The sequence below is a fragment of the Platichthys flesus genome, chromosome 9 (genome assembly GCF_949316205.1).
Source record: "Platichthys flesus chromosome 9, fPlaFle2.1, whole genome shotgun sequence".
NCBI lineage: Eukaryota > Metazoa > Chordata > Actinopteri > Pleuronectiformes > Pleuronectidae > Platichthys > Platichthys flesus.
This window is the reverse complement of record NC_084953.1, coordinates 7,476,521-7,489,878: the sequence shown is the minus strand read 5'-3', so window position 1 is coordinate 7,489,878 and position 13,358 is coordinate 7,476,521. Positions and strand designations below refer to the sequence as shown.

The 13,358-nt window shown below is 43.2% G+C and overlaps 1 protein-coding gene across 3 annotated transcripts in view; it reads right to left on the bottom strand.

Annotated features, from left to right (window-relative positions):
- Positions 1–680: 680 nt before the first annotated feature.
- The window catches only part of dennd1b (DENN/MADD domain containing 1B), a 101,821-nt gene continuing 89,143 nt past the window's right edge, over positions 681–13,358 (bottom strand). For 2 of the 3 annotated variants that reach the window (XM_062395523.1, XM_062395525.1), the window contains 3 exons: positions 6,601–6,686; positions 6,034–6,256; positions 681–5,500 (listed from right to left, as the gene is read on the bottom strand). In XM_062395523.1, coding sequence (XP_062251507.1) covers positions 4,649–5,500; positions 6,034–6,256; positions 6,601–6,686 — 1,161 coding nt within the window. In that variant the 3' untranslated portion in view covers positions 681–4,648. The remainder of the gene's footprint in view (positions 5,501–6,033; positions 6,257–6,600; positions 6,687–13,358) is intronic. The other variant, XM_062395524.1, reaches the window with a different exon arrangement.

Here is a 13,358-nt window from a genome sequence, read left to right as displayed (position 1 = left end):
TTTGAGCTCAGAACGTATCGAGCGTCTCACATCTCTGTGACCGTGTCTCCAGAATCGATGGACCAGTGCTTCAGACACACGGAGAAACAAGTGAAGAGTGAATACATTCCTCATTTAGATTAAATTCATTCCGTGTGTATTCTTATTGTAAGAAAATGTCGCTCTCTGTGCGTCATGTGTCTTTATGCTGAGTCTTGATTCCCATGAGACTTTTCTCTCACTGCAGCTCCTGACAGAAAACTACTCACGTTTCATGATTAGTTGCACAAGTTGTGAATAGTTACTTCTAGACTGACTCGTGTATTTTTAGAAACAAGAAGTGTGTAAGTAGTAATGTTGATTTTGAATGCGGTACTGTGATTATTCTGTTGGATAATTAAAGTAAATGTATTCGTCTTATCAAAGGTCAAAGTCACAGTTCATCGTTTAGTCAAAGTTAACGTTTGTACTAAATTTGAAAGAGTTCCTCAGAGGTGTTCCTGAAATATCACGTTCACAATGTAAAAATTTACTTTGAAATTTCACCTTGAAATTCTGATCAGTAAATAATAAGTAAGGGAAGTAAATACACAATAAACCACATTTTCCTATTTAGTCAATGAAACACATTGTCTTCACTGCGTGTGATTCTCTCGATGTTAATGCAACTTAAATAAAAAAGAGTTCCTGGAGCATGAGAATGAAACAGTGTCATTTTTTATTTTCAGTTCACAGTGCATACATTACGTGCAGTTGTACCATGTTACTCATCAATAGCACATTACACTGACCTCAGTTGTTTAAGACGGTTGTTTTCTCTGCAATGAAAACATGCAATTGTGCCCAGAATCAGAGAATCAAATTAAATGGCATTAAAAAAAGAGATAACAAAATAATAAAAAACAAACAGACTGAATTGAGCAAAGGAAGTTTCTCACTGTAACATTCACATTTACTTTAATGAAAAATATCTGTTTTTGAATATTTTGCTTAGGGGAAGTTAAACCTGTTCTTTACGCTGTAGTAAGTTTAGAAAAGCGGCTTCAAAGTCCCTCACATCCGTCTCTTCAAATATTCAATTATTATTACTTTATATTAACTGATAGCTTTTAATGAGTGTTGGGAATCTCTTATTATCTCAAGCTTGCACACGTTGAAATGCGAATTCCCTGACAATCATAACTTCACTGTTGTACAACATGATTGTAAACAGGACCAGAGTCACTAAAGCTTTTCATATCCGCAGCAGCAGCAGCTCACTGCTCAATTATTTCTCCCTACAAACCTCTACAGTTAAATTTACTGCTAACAAGAAAAAGAAAAAAAAAATCCTCTACATGAAATGCAAAGGCTCGATGACATTAAAATCCACGATAGCCACAGCAAGGCAGAATTGTAATGTTCATTTCCATTGACTTGATGGAAGTGCCAACTGCTCAAATAATAATTCAGAACAAAAGAATAAACTAAACCATAGCATCACAACACAAACAGGTACACACATGCGGATACAACAGGAAGTGTTGTACCATGTACAAGCATCAGTCTCAGTAAAGGTGGCAGATGCTTCTGAACCTGAACGGCTACATGGGACATTTCTCTTATATTCTCTCCATAGTTTTTTTCCTCCAAAAATAAAATCTAAAACATTCAAATATTAGGTGTCATTTATATCTTGTTTTTACAACATATAACACCGATCATATATTATTCATGTAAAATATACTTAGGCCAGAAAAAATACACGTCTATTCAGTCGAAAATAATTATTCATCAATATGAAATCAACTAAAGACACTCCTCTGAGAAAGGTTTTTTTTTTTTTAATACAGTTTGCTCAGAATGAGTAGTCAGGGTATTTAAAAAAAAAAAAGAGAGAGAGAGATGAAAAAGACAAGGAGCACAAACTAAACACGTATTAATATCACAATCAAGGAAAGAACTTTGTTTACAAATAAGGACAAAATGACTCAGAGAAATTCCAACATCCTCTCTTCAATACAGGAAGTTCCCAGCGCCCACGGGACCAAAGAAAAAGAATAACACAGAGTAACTGCAGCTGAAGCAGAAAGTCAGAAACACAACAGCTACACAAACAACGCTACTACCCGACTTCAGTCCAGGTCATTTCCTCACCAAACCAAATCAGGGCTTTTGTGTCCGTTTGTCATATAAATACAAAGATGCTCCACAGTGTGATTTAAGGTGGTCGGAAACCATTGCATATTACTTTCTATGATACTGTACCTTGTTGTGATGGTACTCGGACTGTTTAAGGCACAACACACACTCACACCTTTAGACACACCTCAGCTCACACTGTGAATTAAATTAGGGACACGTGAGGTTTATTCTCACTAGGAATTAAATTTGGTTGGTTTCAAGTAGAATCATAGAATATAATGTTGAAAAAAATACTATATTTTCATCATTTTAAATACTTGCATAGTAAATAAGCTTGGTTGCGATAGGTGAGGCCCGTACTGAGATTGTTCTGGAGACTAATTTATTTTTTTCCCTTTTCGGAATTACTAGGACCGATTCCTGGGCTTTTAGAAGCCAAAGACTTTATGGGCGAATCGTTAACGCAGAGCAGCACTCAAGAAGTGGAGGAATAGCCGCTGTTAAACTGCCACACCGACTGGCGTCTGGCATAAATCATGAGAACAACGAACCATAAATGTAATAATCCCAACACAAGCACATGAAAGGGCTTTCGTTTTTTCCCCCCATCCTGGGTTTTGTGGTGACTCAAGAGAACGATGGGAACCCACAATCTCCGGACATGGCGTTTTTCTCTCCACAGGAGAGTCTGTTATAGAAATAGTTTGGACTCTGTACACGTTACATCCATCTAGCTACTCTCTGAGGAGAACTGTATTGCTTCGTTACAGCACAATCGTCAATCACTGCGTTGCGTTACAGTGTGAGACTCGGACCTAGAGGGACAGAGATTGCATTTCCTCATGTGAGACGCGACGATACAAAAAGTTTTACGAGAGGTTCTGGATTCTTGGAAAAAAAAGTCAACAAATCCCGGGAGAAAACCCAAAATCAACGATGACTTAATTCCACTGATAAGACGTCTACAGATGAATGTGTTTAGTTCTGTTCTCTACTGAAGCTACGGCTTGGTTTGAGACTGAAAATTAGAACTTTTCTCAGGATTTGTGACCCACTTTGAAGTTTACATCATCAGTAGGAACAAATGGGTTTGAGGCTGTGGGCCACAAACGGGGGGGGGGGGTCCTTTCCACGGGATCTGTAGATAATAACAGGAATGTACGGTTTTATCTGTCGTATCTCATAGAGTTCACCTTTTTCCACCTCCGCTCCAAACCTCACAAGCTCTGCAACAACTGGCGACCGTTCTTAAGGTCGAGAGCGAGAGACAACGTGAGGGGCGGAGCAGCGACGGTGGGAAAAAATGAAGAAGAGGAGCTGGAGGAAGGATATTGGCTTTTTTTTCATAAGAATCGACTTTAAACTGTGAGTGTATTTGCAGAAGTGTCCTGAGGAACGCAGGGAGAGGAGAGAGGTTTCTCAACGTGCACAGTTCATGATCGGGAATGCAATTTAAAAACAGCAACTTAAAGCACATCATATATTAACTACTCTATTAATACAGATACACACAGTGCTGTTTAAGTTCTACTAACAGTTGCATTAACGATTTGTAAGTAATCGGATTACAAAGTACCTGTATTGGTATCGGTAGATAGATTAAGAAACCAGAGTATTATAAACAAATCACATGTCCACTTAAGGCATGGTGATAAAAAAAACAAAACATATTAAATTACACAGTGTATCATTAGTTTCATTTGTTTCTAGAAAATCCTGTTTAACTTTTCGTACCACGAAGTAATAACTGAGTATTATTTGTTGATAACCAAGTGCAAATTTTGATCATGTGAAATGTTTGGACCATGAGGAGCCGCCGCCCCCTCGTAATGCTGACGCAGCAGTTTCTGGATTTCCTCTTCGCAATGTGAACAATTCCTCCTTCACCTGTCGCTACAAAAATTCTGTGCAAAATATAATTCAAGGGTTGAGTGTTGCTTTGTGAAATGTTTTCTAGATGAATAATATAACACACGAGAATGTGTTGTTCAGAAATGTAGACGATTATCAACAAAAAAATACTGTGATGCAGAAACATCGACCTTGTCTCTTTTGTTTGGAGTTTATAGAATAACAACACTGCATGTGTCACTTTGTGGGTTTGTCCTGCTGCTTTCACTTGTTTCCAGAATCTTTATAAACTCATACGTTTTTCTTGTTGTAGCATCCGAATCCCTACAAAGAAAACTAATTTGTTGTTTTTCTATTTCGCTTCCAGATACAAGTAAAAAGTTTGTCCACTTATCTTGGAAACAACAAGTTGAGATACAATCAGATTATTTCACCTGAAATACAAACTGAATCATTGGAAAACAAAGATGGACGACAGATGGAGAATTGTGCAGTGCACCAGCTCATCACTCTCGTTTTCCTTTTAGCATCCTAGCTACCGCTTCGTGGCTACCTCTATGACATCAGGTTTGTTTGTGGCCTCTCCTGATCGCTGGGTGTTGAGATAGAAAAACTTCTGAACTGCTCATGTCCTCTACGATGACAGTGAATATACTTCTATGGCGTTTTACGGACACTGAGTCTTTGAGCTCCCTCAGGACTCCTCTGTGGCTTTGCCCTGGACCTGCTGGTGACTGTTGTTGCAGTGAACCTGGGAGAGCTGCAGGCTGGTGTGGAGGACCGAGCCGAGGCAACACCTGGCGTCGATCTCCTCGAGGAGGGTTTGTTCCTGCACCACAGCCGCCCCAGAGCCTGGACTCTCACCCAGACCCAGGCCCAGCCCCAGGGGCCCCTCTTTGGACACCTCTTTCTCCCACGGGACCGGCATGGCTGACTGTCTGTGCTTCTCCTCGCCCTCCTGGTAGACCCGGCTGCCCAGCCTGTGAAGGGCCTTTTCGTGGTATTGCTTCACCATCTCCTTGGACAGCACCTTCCTCCTCAGGATGCCGGTGGAGGAATTCTGGTTCAGGGTCTGAGAAGACTCTGTGCAGGCCTGGGGGTCTGAGATGGTCCGGGACCGGCCCACTGGATCAGGAGCGTAGTCCAGGTGGGAATCCGGTGCTAGAAAGCTGTGAGTGTAAGAGAGTGTGGGAGATGCAGCAGTGGGTGTAGGGTTGTGGGGCAGTAGGGGCATGTAGGAGAAGCGGTGTCCTGGATGTCGTTCCGGAGATGAAAGGTGAGGGAGTGGGGCAGATCTGGGTTGAGGAGAACTGGGCCGGGGTCTGGACACGTCCGCAGCTGGAGCAGGGGGTGCTAGAGGAGCGACCACAGGTTTCTTCAACACCTTCAGGCTGCTCTTGTTGGGCTGCCTCCTCGGAGATGGTGGGAGGTGTTTTCCGTGGATGGCGCTGTCATCCTGGCCCATATTCCAGCCGCCCTGGTTCTGGTCCCCAGCACAACCACTGTCATCTGCAGGGTTCGACTCCGTGGGGGGGGTCGGTTTGGTCTGATTTGGAAGAAACAAGGAAACACCATTACACAAGTCCCCACATATCTGCTGTCTGTGTGTGAAAATGATCTGTACCTCAATGCGAGCTACTGAGACTGGCCCATGAACATGATTGATACATGTCACAAGTCAATACTAGTACAACAAAAACTTTCTTGATTTCTCAGAGAACAATTCATCGATCTTGATAAAACAATCGGGCATGTTTAGGGGAGCTGATATTGATGAGTGTGTGCAATTTGGTGCAGATCCAAATAAAAATCTAAATCAAGTGAATCTAAAACTAGATTCAAGTTTCAAGTGTCATCCACTGATCGCCACTCGAGTTCAGTTGAAGTAATAAGTTGGATTCCTTCAGAATTAAGGCAAAACTCTCTGATTCAATAATCATGGAAACAACATATATCATATCAACCTTATTTTTTGTTTAAAGTAACTATAGCAATTCGGAAAAGGGATCTATGCGATTCATCCAGATTTGATATAAGAAAAGCTGAACTCTAATATCTACACTTCCTGTCTTTTCATACCGGGGTCTTGTAGTCTAAATCATCCATGGACCTGAAGAAGTCCAGGCTCTTGGCGGCACTGAGTTTGCCTTGGTCCAGCCCCGTGGTGTTCAGAGAGTCCAGGATTTCCTCCAGCAGGTTCATCTGGCCCGAGCGGGACGGGTCGATGTCCAGCTCCAGCGAGTAGGAGTCGTCGCTGTCCTCTGTGTAGGAGGGGACGTCCCCGCTGTCTTCTGAGGACAGCCTGTGTTTAGAGGAGAGGACCCAAAGCAACAGGCAGAGTGAATCAGCGGGTGTGTCGTGTCAACCTTCACAAAGTTACCGTGGTTTTTACAGAACAACATCAGACATTTATGTCATTTATACTTTTACTAAATGTGTCCACTTGGGGGCAGTGTTATCAAGAGCAAAGGGAGAAGGACTCTGCTCGGAAACACACTTTTAAACAGGCTCAATAAAATGAAATCGGTTCGCCAGTAAAAGTTCTCTCGTGTTGACGTACATGACATGCAAACTTTAAACAACTTGAAAATGACTTCAGTGACAAATCAGTGTGAAGCAATCGCTCATAAAAATGGGAGTTCGTACTTGCTCGCACTGTCCAGCTCATCATCATCCAGCCCGTAGCCAAGATCTCTGGGGTCCATGCTCATGGGAGACTTTCTGAGGTTCTGCTGTTAATGAGAAAAACGGGGCAAGTGGATGTAGTTAAGACAAAAAGAATAACATGATAAAACAATAAAAAACGGACCCACGGGGGGAGGGGGGGGTCTCTGCTTAAAGATACGCGGCTCCTGTGAAACATGGAGTCTAGACAGAAAGTGGCGTTGTGCTGAGGTTCAGCTTTTCATGAAAAATATGACTTGGGACTGGAGAGTAGTAGAAAAAAGAAAAACGAAAAGATGCAGGTCTGTGTTTGGTGGGTCCCCATAAGACAGGGGCTTGTTTTAATGAGCCGGGACCCTCAGGGCTGAGACTAAATTTGTCAAATTCGAGTCTAGGGATGAAAATCTTTACTATCCCCCCCGCAGTATTTTATCAAACTCTGCATTAAATGAGAACCGCAAGCGACTCGCGGACTGCGAGCGAAGACGAGGGGAAGCTGCACGAAGTCGTTTGCATTACGACACCGCCGGACGTGATTGTGTTTTTCACGTCGCTGTGTTGAATGATCAGTGTGTAAGTGTAGTTGTCTGACGCAGTTTAATAAGCCACCTGTGTACCATGTTTAATGGGCGAGTTAAAGAAGAGACAGAAGCTTTACAGAGCGGGGCAGGACTCTCCCCATGGGAACCCAAATCTGCCCCCAGGCCACTTATTAACATGCCTTCCACTACCACGCACATGTTCCCCCTCACTTTGTGTGAGCCTGTTCGCTTATGTTAATCTTTCACTTTCTAATATACACTCTTTGCTTTTTGCCCATTTACCTCCTTATAAACTGCTGCTCACACTCCCATGTCTATGTTTTGGGAAATATCAAAAATTATGCTTCTGTCTCTGTGTTTTTTTTTGTTGTTGAGGCAATCACAGGGCGCAGTTAACAATCTGTATGTGTGCATTAGTATGCACTGTAATGCTGTGCCTGTTTTTAACACCTACTTAGCTCCACCTCTCTCTTCTTCTCTGTAAACTCACGTTAGCCACATTATCAAAGACCAACGCGGAGTGAAAGGTTCTTTACAACCACAAAAGTGCAGTGGAGGTGTGTGTTTGAGGAGCCAGGACGGTCGGGGTTTGTGTGTTTGTGTTGTGGTTTCGGTTGCAGCAAAGATGTCGTCAGAAAAAGAAAAAGGAAAAAAACAAAGGAGGAGGAGGAGGAGGAAAGTAAGGACTAAATAAAGGAAGGAATCAAATGTGGAGAGGTGAAGAAAGATTCCTGAAAGCCCCAAAGAATGATGGGAATGGTGGAGGTGGGGGGGTGGGGGGGTGGGGGGCGGGTCAGCATTGGAACCGTGAACCAAGCCGGTCTTGATTAGCCGCCGCAGTGCCAGCCAGACAGGCGGAATGTAACGTGTGACTGGCCTGGCCTCATTTAGGGCCCGTGTTCGGCCAGTGAAGAGACACGCACACGCACACAGTCACGCACACACACACACACTCACTCACACTCACACAACTCAAGTCACATACGCACTCCATTACAACAAAAAACACAAAGAGTTAAAGTGCCATTTTCTCCATAAAAGTCAGCGGTGGAGATGTGTGCAGTAGCCACTTAAGCCTCTCAGCCATCGGGCTAAACACGAACACATGTGGTGGCACCGCTGATTGGCCGAGCCGCTCTCCTTCCATGGTAGCTTGGAGCTATAATGAAAGAGATTTCAGAGGGGCTCGGGCCCGGGATCCCTAAACAGCCTTTAATGGATTCCTGTGTCAGGGCAGTAAATCAGGGTGCCAGGGCAACGTGCCAGCCAGCCCGACGCAGGCCGGCCGAGGGAAGATGCACCTGTGAGACACTGGGCGAGCTCCGGACAGGGGAACGGACCAAAAAAAAAAACACGACAAGCTCATGCACTGTCATGTTTATGGCACGTGCAGTTATTGAGTCTGGTCATTTGTGCTGGACTTGCTCGTTTGGGGACGCAGGGCCTCTCTGTGCGTTTGAGGTGTTTATTAAAGCAAGGTGAACCCAAACACAACCAGACGCAGGTCATGAAGCCTGGCCCTCTGATCTCCGTTACAGCTCTGGTGCCGTCTACCTGGGAGGAAGTTCCATAGGGAGCAGTAAATGGATGGTACCTCTCTTCACGGCTTTATCAATTTGTCATTCCCTCTCTTCACTGTGACCCTTTAGTGCAGCAGTTAAGATTAAAACTATTTACAGCAACTGAGCGTTTTACGATAGAAGCGCCAAATTTGGCACAGGGGTTGGTTTACATCCTTTTTCCTAAATGGCCAACATGTTGCATTCATTTTACTGGTAATGTGAGATACAAAGTGAGCTTTTGTCAGTTATTTGAACATAGTGTCGCTGCTCCTCCAGAAGTCTTGCAACCTAAAATAGCAGTTACATTTAAGGTCTAAAATTAGATGTGCTTAATGTCACTGTAAAAAAAACAACAAAAATATAGAAACTCTTCAAATGCAGACGTCCACAGTGAGATCATGTCTCTCCGCAGTTGGGAGTCGTGACAGCTCTGCCACCATCCCCTCCAACCACAGGCCTGCCAGGACAGTGGGAAGCATGAGAAAGCAGAACAACAGATTATCATACCGCTCTTTCATTAGCTTCTCACTGTCGGCTAATGGGAAGCTGAAAGGTGGAAATGAAAAAAAAAAGCGACTCTCCCTCCTCCACTTCCCGTTTTCCCCCTCTGTCACTCTGCTGTCAGTGACAGATGTCATTGTTTCTGTCTGCCTGGCTCGCTCGCCTCCTTCCTCTCCGCCACAACTGAGACCGAACAGAACGCAGAGAGCGGGAGAGTCGGGGGGGCGCAGCAGACGAACACAAGTCACGGAAATAATGAAAAAAATCGTCAGGTTATTTTGGTAAAACTGTCTCGATCCAATATTTTAGAAGAGGATAAGAAGCCTCCTGTGTTTCCTAAATAAAAGGAGAAGAGCTGACACCTCAGCCTCTATTGCAAAGTTGTGTGTTACTATGTTATTTTGTAATTGTACACGCTGACATTAAAAAAGAAAAAACACATGCTCTCCTGTCTTTACTGTTCATTAAAGTCTTATAGTTGTGGATTGTGGGTACATGATGGCAAAATTGTAACTTATCCTTTATTCTCATGTTATAACATTTTATTACGGAATGAATATATCTAAGGTGCCTTTAAAAAAAAGTCTTTAAATTTAATTTAATTTCTGCAGTTATGAGGGGAAAATAGTCATCATCATCCATCTCAGTTTCTGCATTAGGAGAAACAAACTTTCCCCCTCCTATTCCCTTCCTTCCCTGCATGACTGGTTATGCGGAGCAACTATGCCTCTCTGTGACAGGGCCAGACGCTCGCGGACTTTAATAGCCGGTCTTACATTATACATTTCATATGGTATTTCTGAGCGGGCACTGATCTCACAGTTTGGCAGTGTATGTAAAGAGATGCCGGTAAAATGCAAACAAACCTTGGGGAGCGGCAGAGCCTTTGCAGAAGTATGGCCAAGACTGTGTCTGCCTGTTTAAGAGCTGCTCACTCGAAGGGGGGGGGGGGGGAATAACGTTTGAGGCAAGATCCACTGCTTCTTTTGTCCAACTGGCTGATGCTGAAAGCTCACTTCCTTCTCACAGAAAAAAAACATCAGCCATAAAAGAAGGAGAATGTGCATTATGCTCATTCTGTTCCTCTAAACTCATCCAGTAAAAATCACCAGGTGTCGCAAAGTGAGTGGCTGCAGTACCTAACCACTGCCAGGAGATGGCACTTTGGTTTCAGCGAGGAAGCCGCTGCTTGTGGTCACTGAGGTGGAGAGAACCTGAGCCAGGCTGAGACTACAAACGCATACAAATAACCATGTGAACACACACACACACACGCACATAAAAAAAAACACACACACACTGACCCTGCAAAGGTTACCTGTGATGCAACTCAACTATTCATCTAAAATATGTATCCACAAAATTGCAATGGATATTAAATTATTAACATATCTGAAATGTTTTTTGAAAAAGCATCAAAAACTGCATGTTTATAAATTACAACAAACATCATATGCTCTTTAAGGTACAGTGAAAGAATATGTTGTGAAATTCATACGAGCTATTCCCTTTACTCAGACTGTTTCCTTTGCATATTGTCCTTATAAGAATCATTTGCTGAATATAAATGGCTGCACTATGATCAATATTTCAAGTAAAGTGTAACCGTAATAAAATATAAATGTCAGTAGAACTACGTTTGAACTCATCGACAAACCATTGTTCACAAAAAAGTGTATTTTTCCCTGAACACCACAGACACTGTACACAGACAGGTTCTGATGAAACACACACACACATGCACACGCACACACGCACGCACTACACACTGAAGTCTCCATGTGACTTTGTACCTCTGTTCTACATCTGTGTTCCCTCCCTGTTCGCCCTCCACATGGTGCTGTGGGGTGTTTTCCAGGCTGGCACCTCTCCTGCCTCAACAGGTGAAGAGTCCAGAGCCTGGGGCTGAGTCCTGGTCTCAAGCCTGCTGGCTGTCATTGTCCATAGCATTGTCCCAACCTCCACTCCCCTCTGCTCTCTTAACAGCTGTCACTCTGTTGCCTCCAACCTGAGGCAAGCTGCTAAATGCATGCGTGTTTGTGTACATGGGGCACACACACCGAAAGACATGCTCATGTACAAAAGGGCTGAGGTGCAGACAAGCTTTCTATTTGCAGATGCTTACAGCACAGTAACACATAAAACAACACACATGCACACACCAAATATACAAAATAATACATAGAGGAACTCGAAAACAGATGTGGCACAAACACACACACACCCAAAAGCCTACAGGAGCCAGAACAATGGCTGCTGTTTGTTGTATCAGACAACGAGTCAGCGGTCCTACTCATCCTTGTTTCAGTCAAAAGAAAGGATTACTCCTACATTCTTAATCTAACTCACCAAACACTACAAATCACCCACATTGCTGGATACAGCTGAAATATATACGCATATGACAGCAGCACTTTCACTTTGGTACATGAGTTGGCTGATCAAATGGAATACGAATTTCTTGACTCGCTATGATTAATTAAAGGAGCTTCTTCAAGGACAGACTTCGAGGTGTTTGCTAAAAAATGATGAATGATAAAAATGCATCAGGTTTTTTTCCGGCTTCTTTCATACGGGAGTTTGGAATGTCTTTAATCAGATACACATTTTTTGGAGCTTCTGATAACAACATGTTTCTGAATTTATCTGGTAGATGAGAGAGCATTTGGTTGTCACTTGGTCAAAGGTATGAGGATGGCAGGATGACGGGGGTGGCAGAGGACACAATGCCCACAAATATGTCACTTGGCTCATATCATGCTTCTATTTTTTTTGTAGAAAAAAAAAAGGCGAGTGGACAGTTTGTCCATATTTTGGGAAGTTTATCAAATTAGGACTGTTATTGTTTTATGGGGACATATTTGGATTCATGGTTTAAATAGACAGAGACAGGACGAGGCTGAAATTTGGATTTTCTAAGCAATAAAGGTCTGTGTGTGTGTGTGTGTGTGTATGTGTGTGTGTGTGGGCACGAGGAGAAGGAGAAGAAGAGAGTAAAAGTGTGAGTGTTTTTTTTTTTCCTTCTTGTTACTTAACCTTTATTTAACCAGGTGAGTCCCACTGAGATCAATATCAAGTTAGGGGAACACCTGGTCCAGACAGTTGTGGGCAGAACAACAGTATCAAGATTTCATAGGAAGAAATCTCAGGAATAAAAAACCCAGAAAGGTAAGAGACAGAGAGATGAGATGGAATAAGAACAGTTTGGTTTTTCTCCATCACTTTTTGTGGCACTAACTGAAATATAAATATGGTGCACTATTAACAGCCAGGGAAAAGTAAATAAATGGCGAACGTAAAATGTCACAACATCTGATGAAAAGCTACAGGAGGAACCTAAAAGGAGTTTTTATTCCCATATGTTCTTGCCAAATAATGCTCCTGTGGTATTTATTTCTTTCTTTCTTCATCTGTTTTGAAACTCTCTAAAACAGGAGTTTTGAAGAGTTTCAGTCTTGCAGGGGTTACTGCACACTGACAGCCCATGAATTATCAAGGCTTTCTTTGCCTTCTCTGTGTTCAGTCTTGGTTTCAGTTTGACAGAAGAGAATCTCGGATCGTCAGACTTTACAGAACACACGGAACAGGAGCGTTCGCAAAGAGGTTTCAGTGTGTCTGGAACGAGGGAAATAAACTGGACTACCCCCCCCCCCCCCCCCAATCTGGATTAGGGACTCTAAGCATTTGAATTGACGATGCAAGTGGTTTATGGCTAAAGAGAATATGATAAACTATATATATGATAAAGACAAACACACAAAACCAGGGCTGTGGGACATGCGGTCCCGTGTGTCCCTCCTCAAGTCGTCCCCAGGGACCCGTTACCGTGGCAAAGAACAGGCCTCAGAGGCAGGGACAGGGGTGTGTGGATCCTGAAAACAGCACATGGGTGTTTGTGTGCAAATCAATTGCATGTTCACTTTTAATCTGCGTGTGTGTGTGTTTGTGTGTTGGCCCATCTTTGTGTGTGCACGAGCTGGGGGAGGGGGGGGATGGTCCGAGGAGGCCTTTAGAAAAGCCCTAATTGCTGCTCCTCTTCCCGGCCGTCACACCTTCCTGTGCGCTAAGACTTTCCAGCCTCATGACAGACACACACACACACACACACAAATACACAGACATACAGACATACACA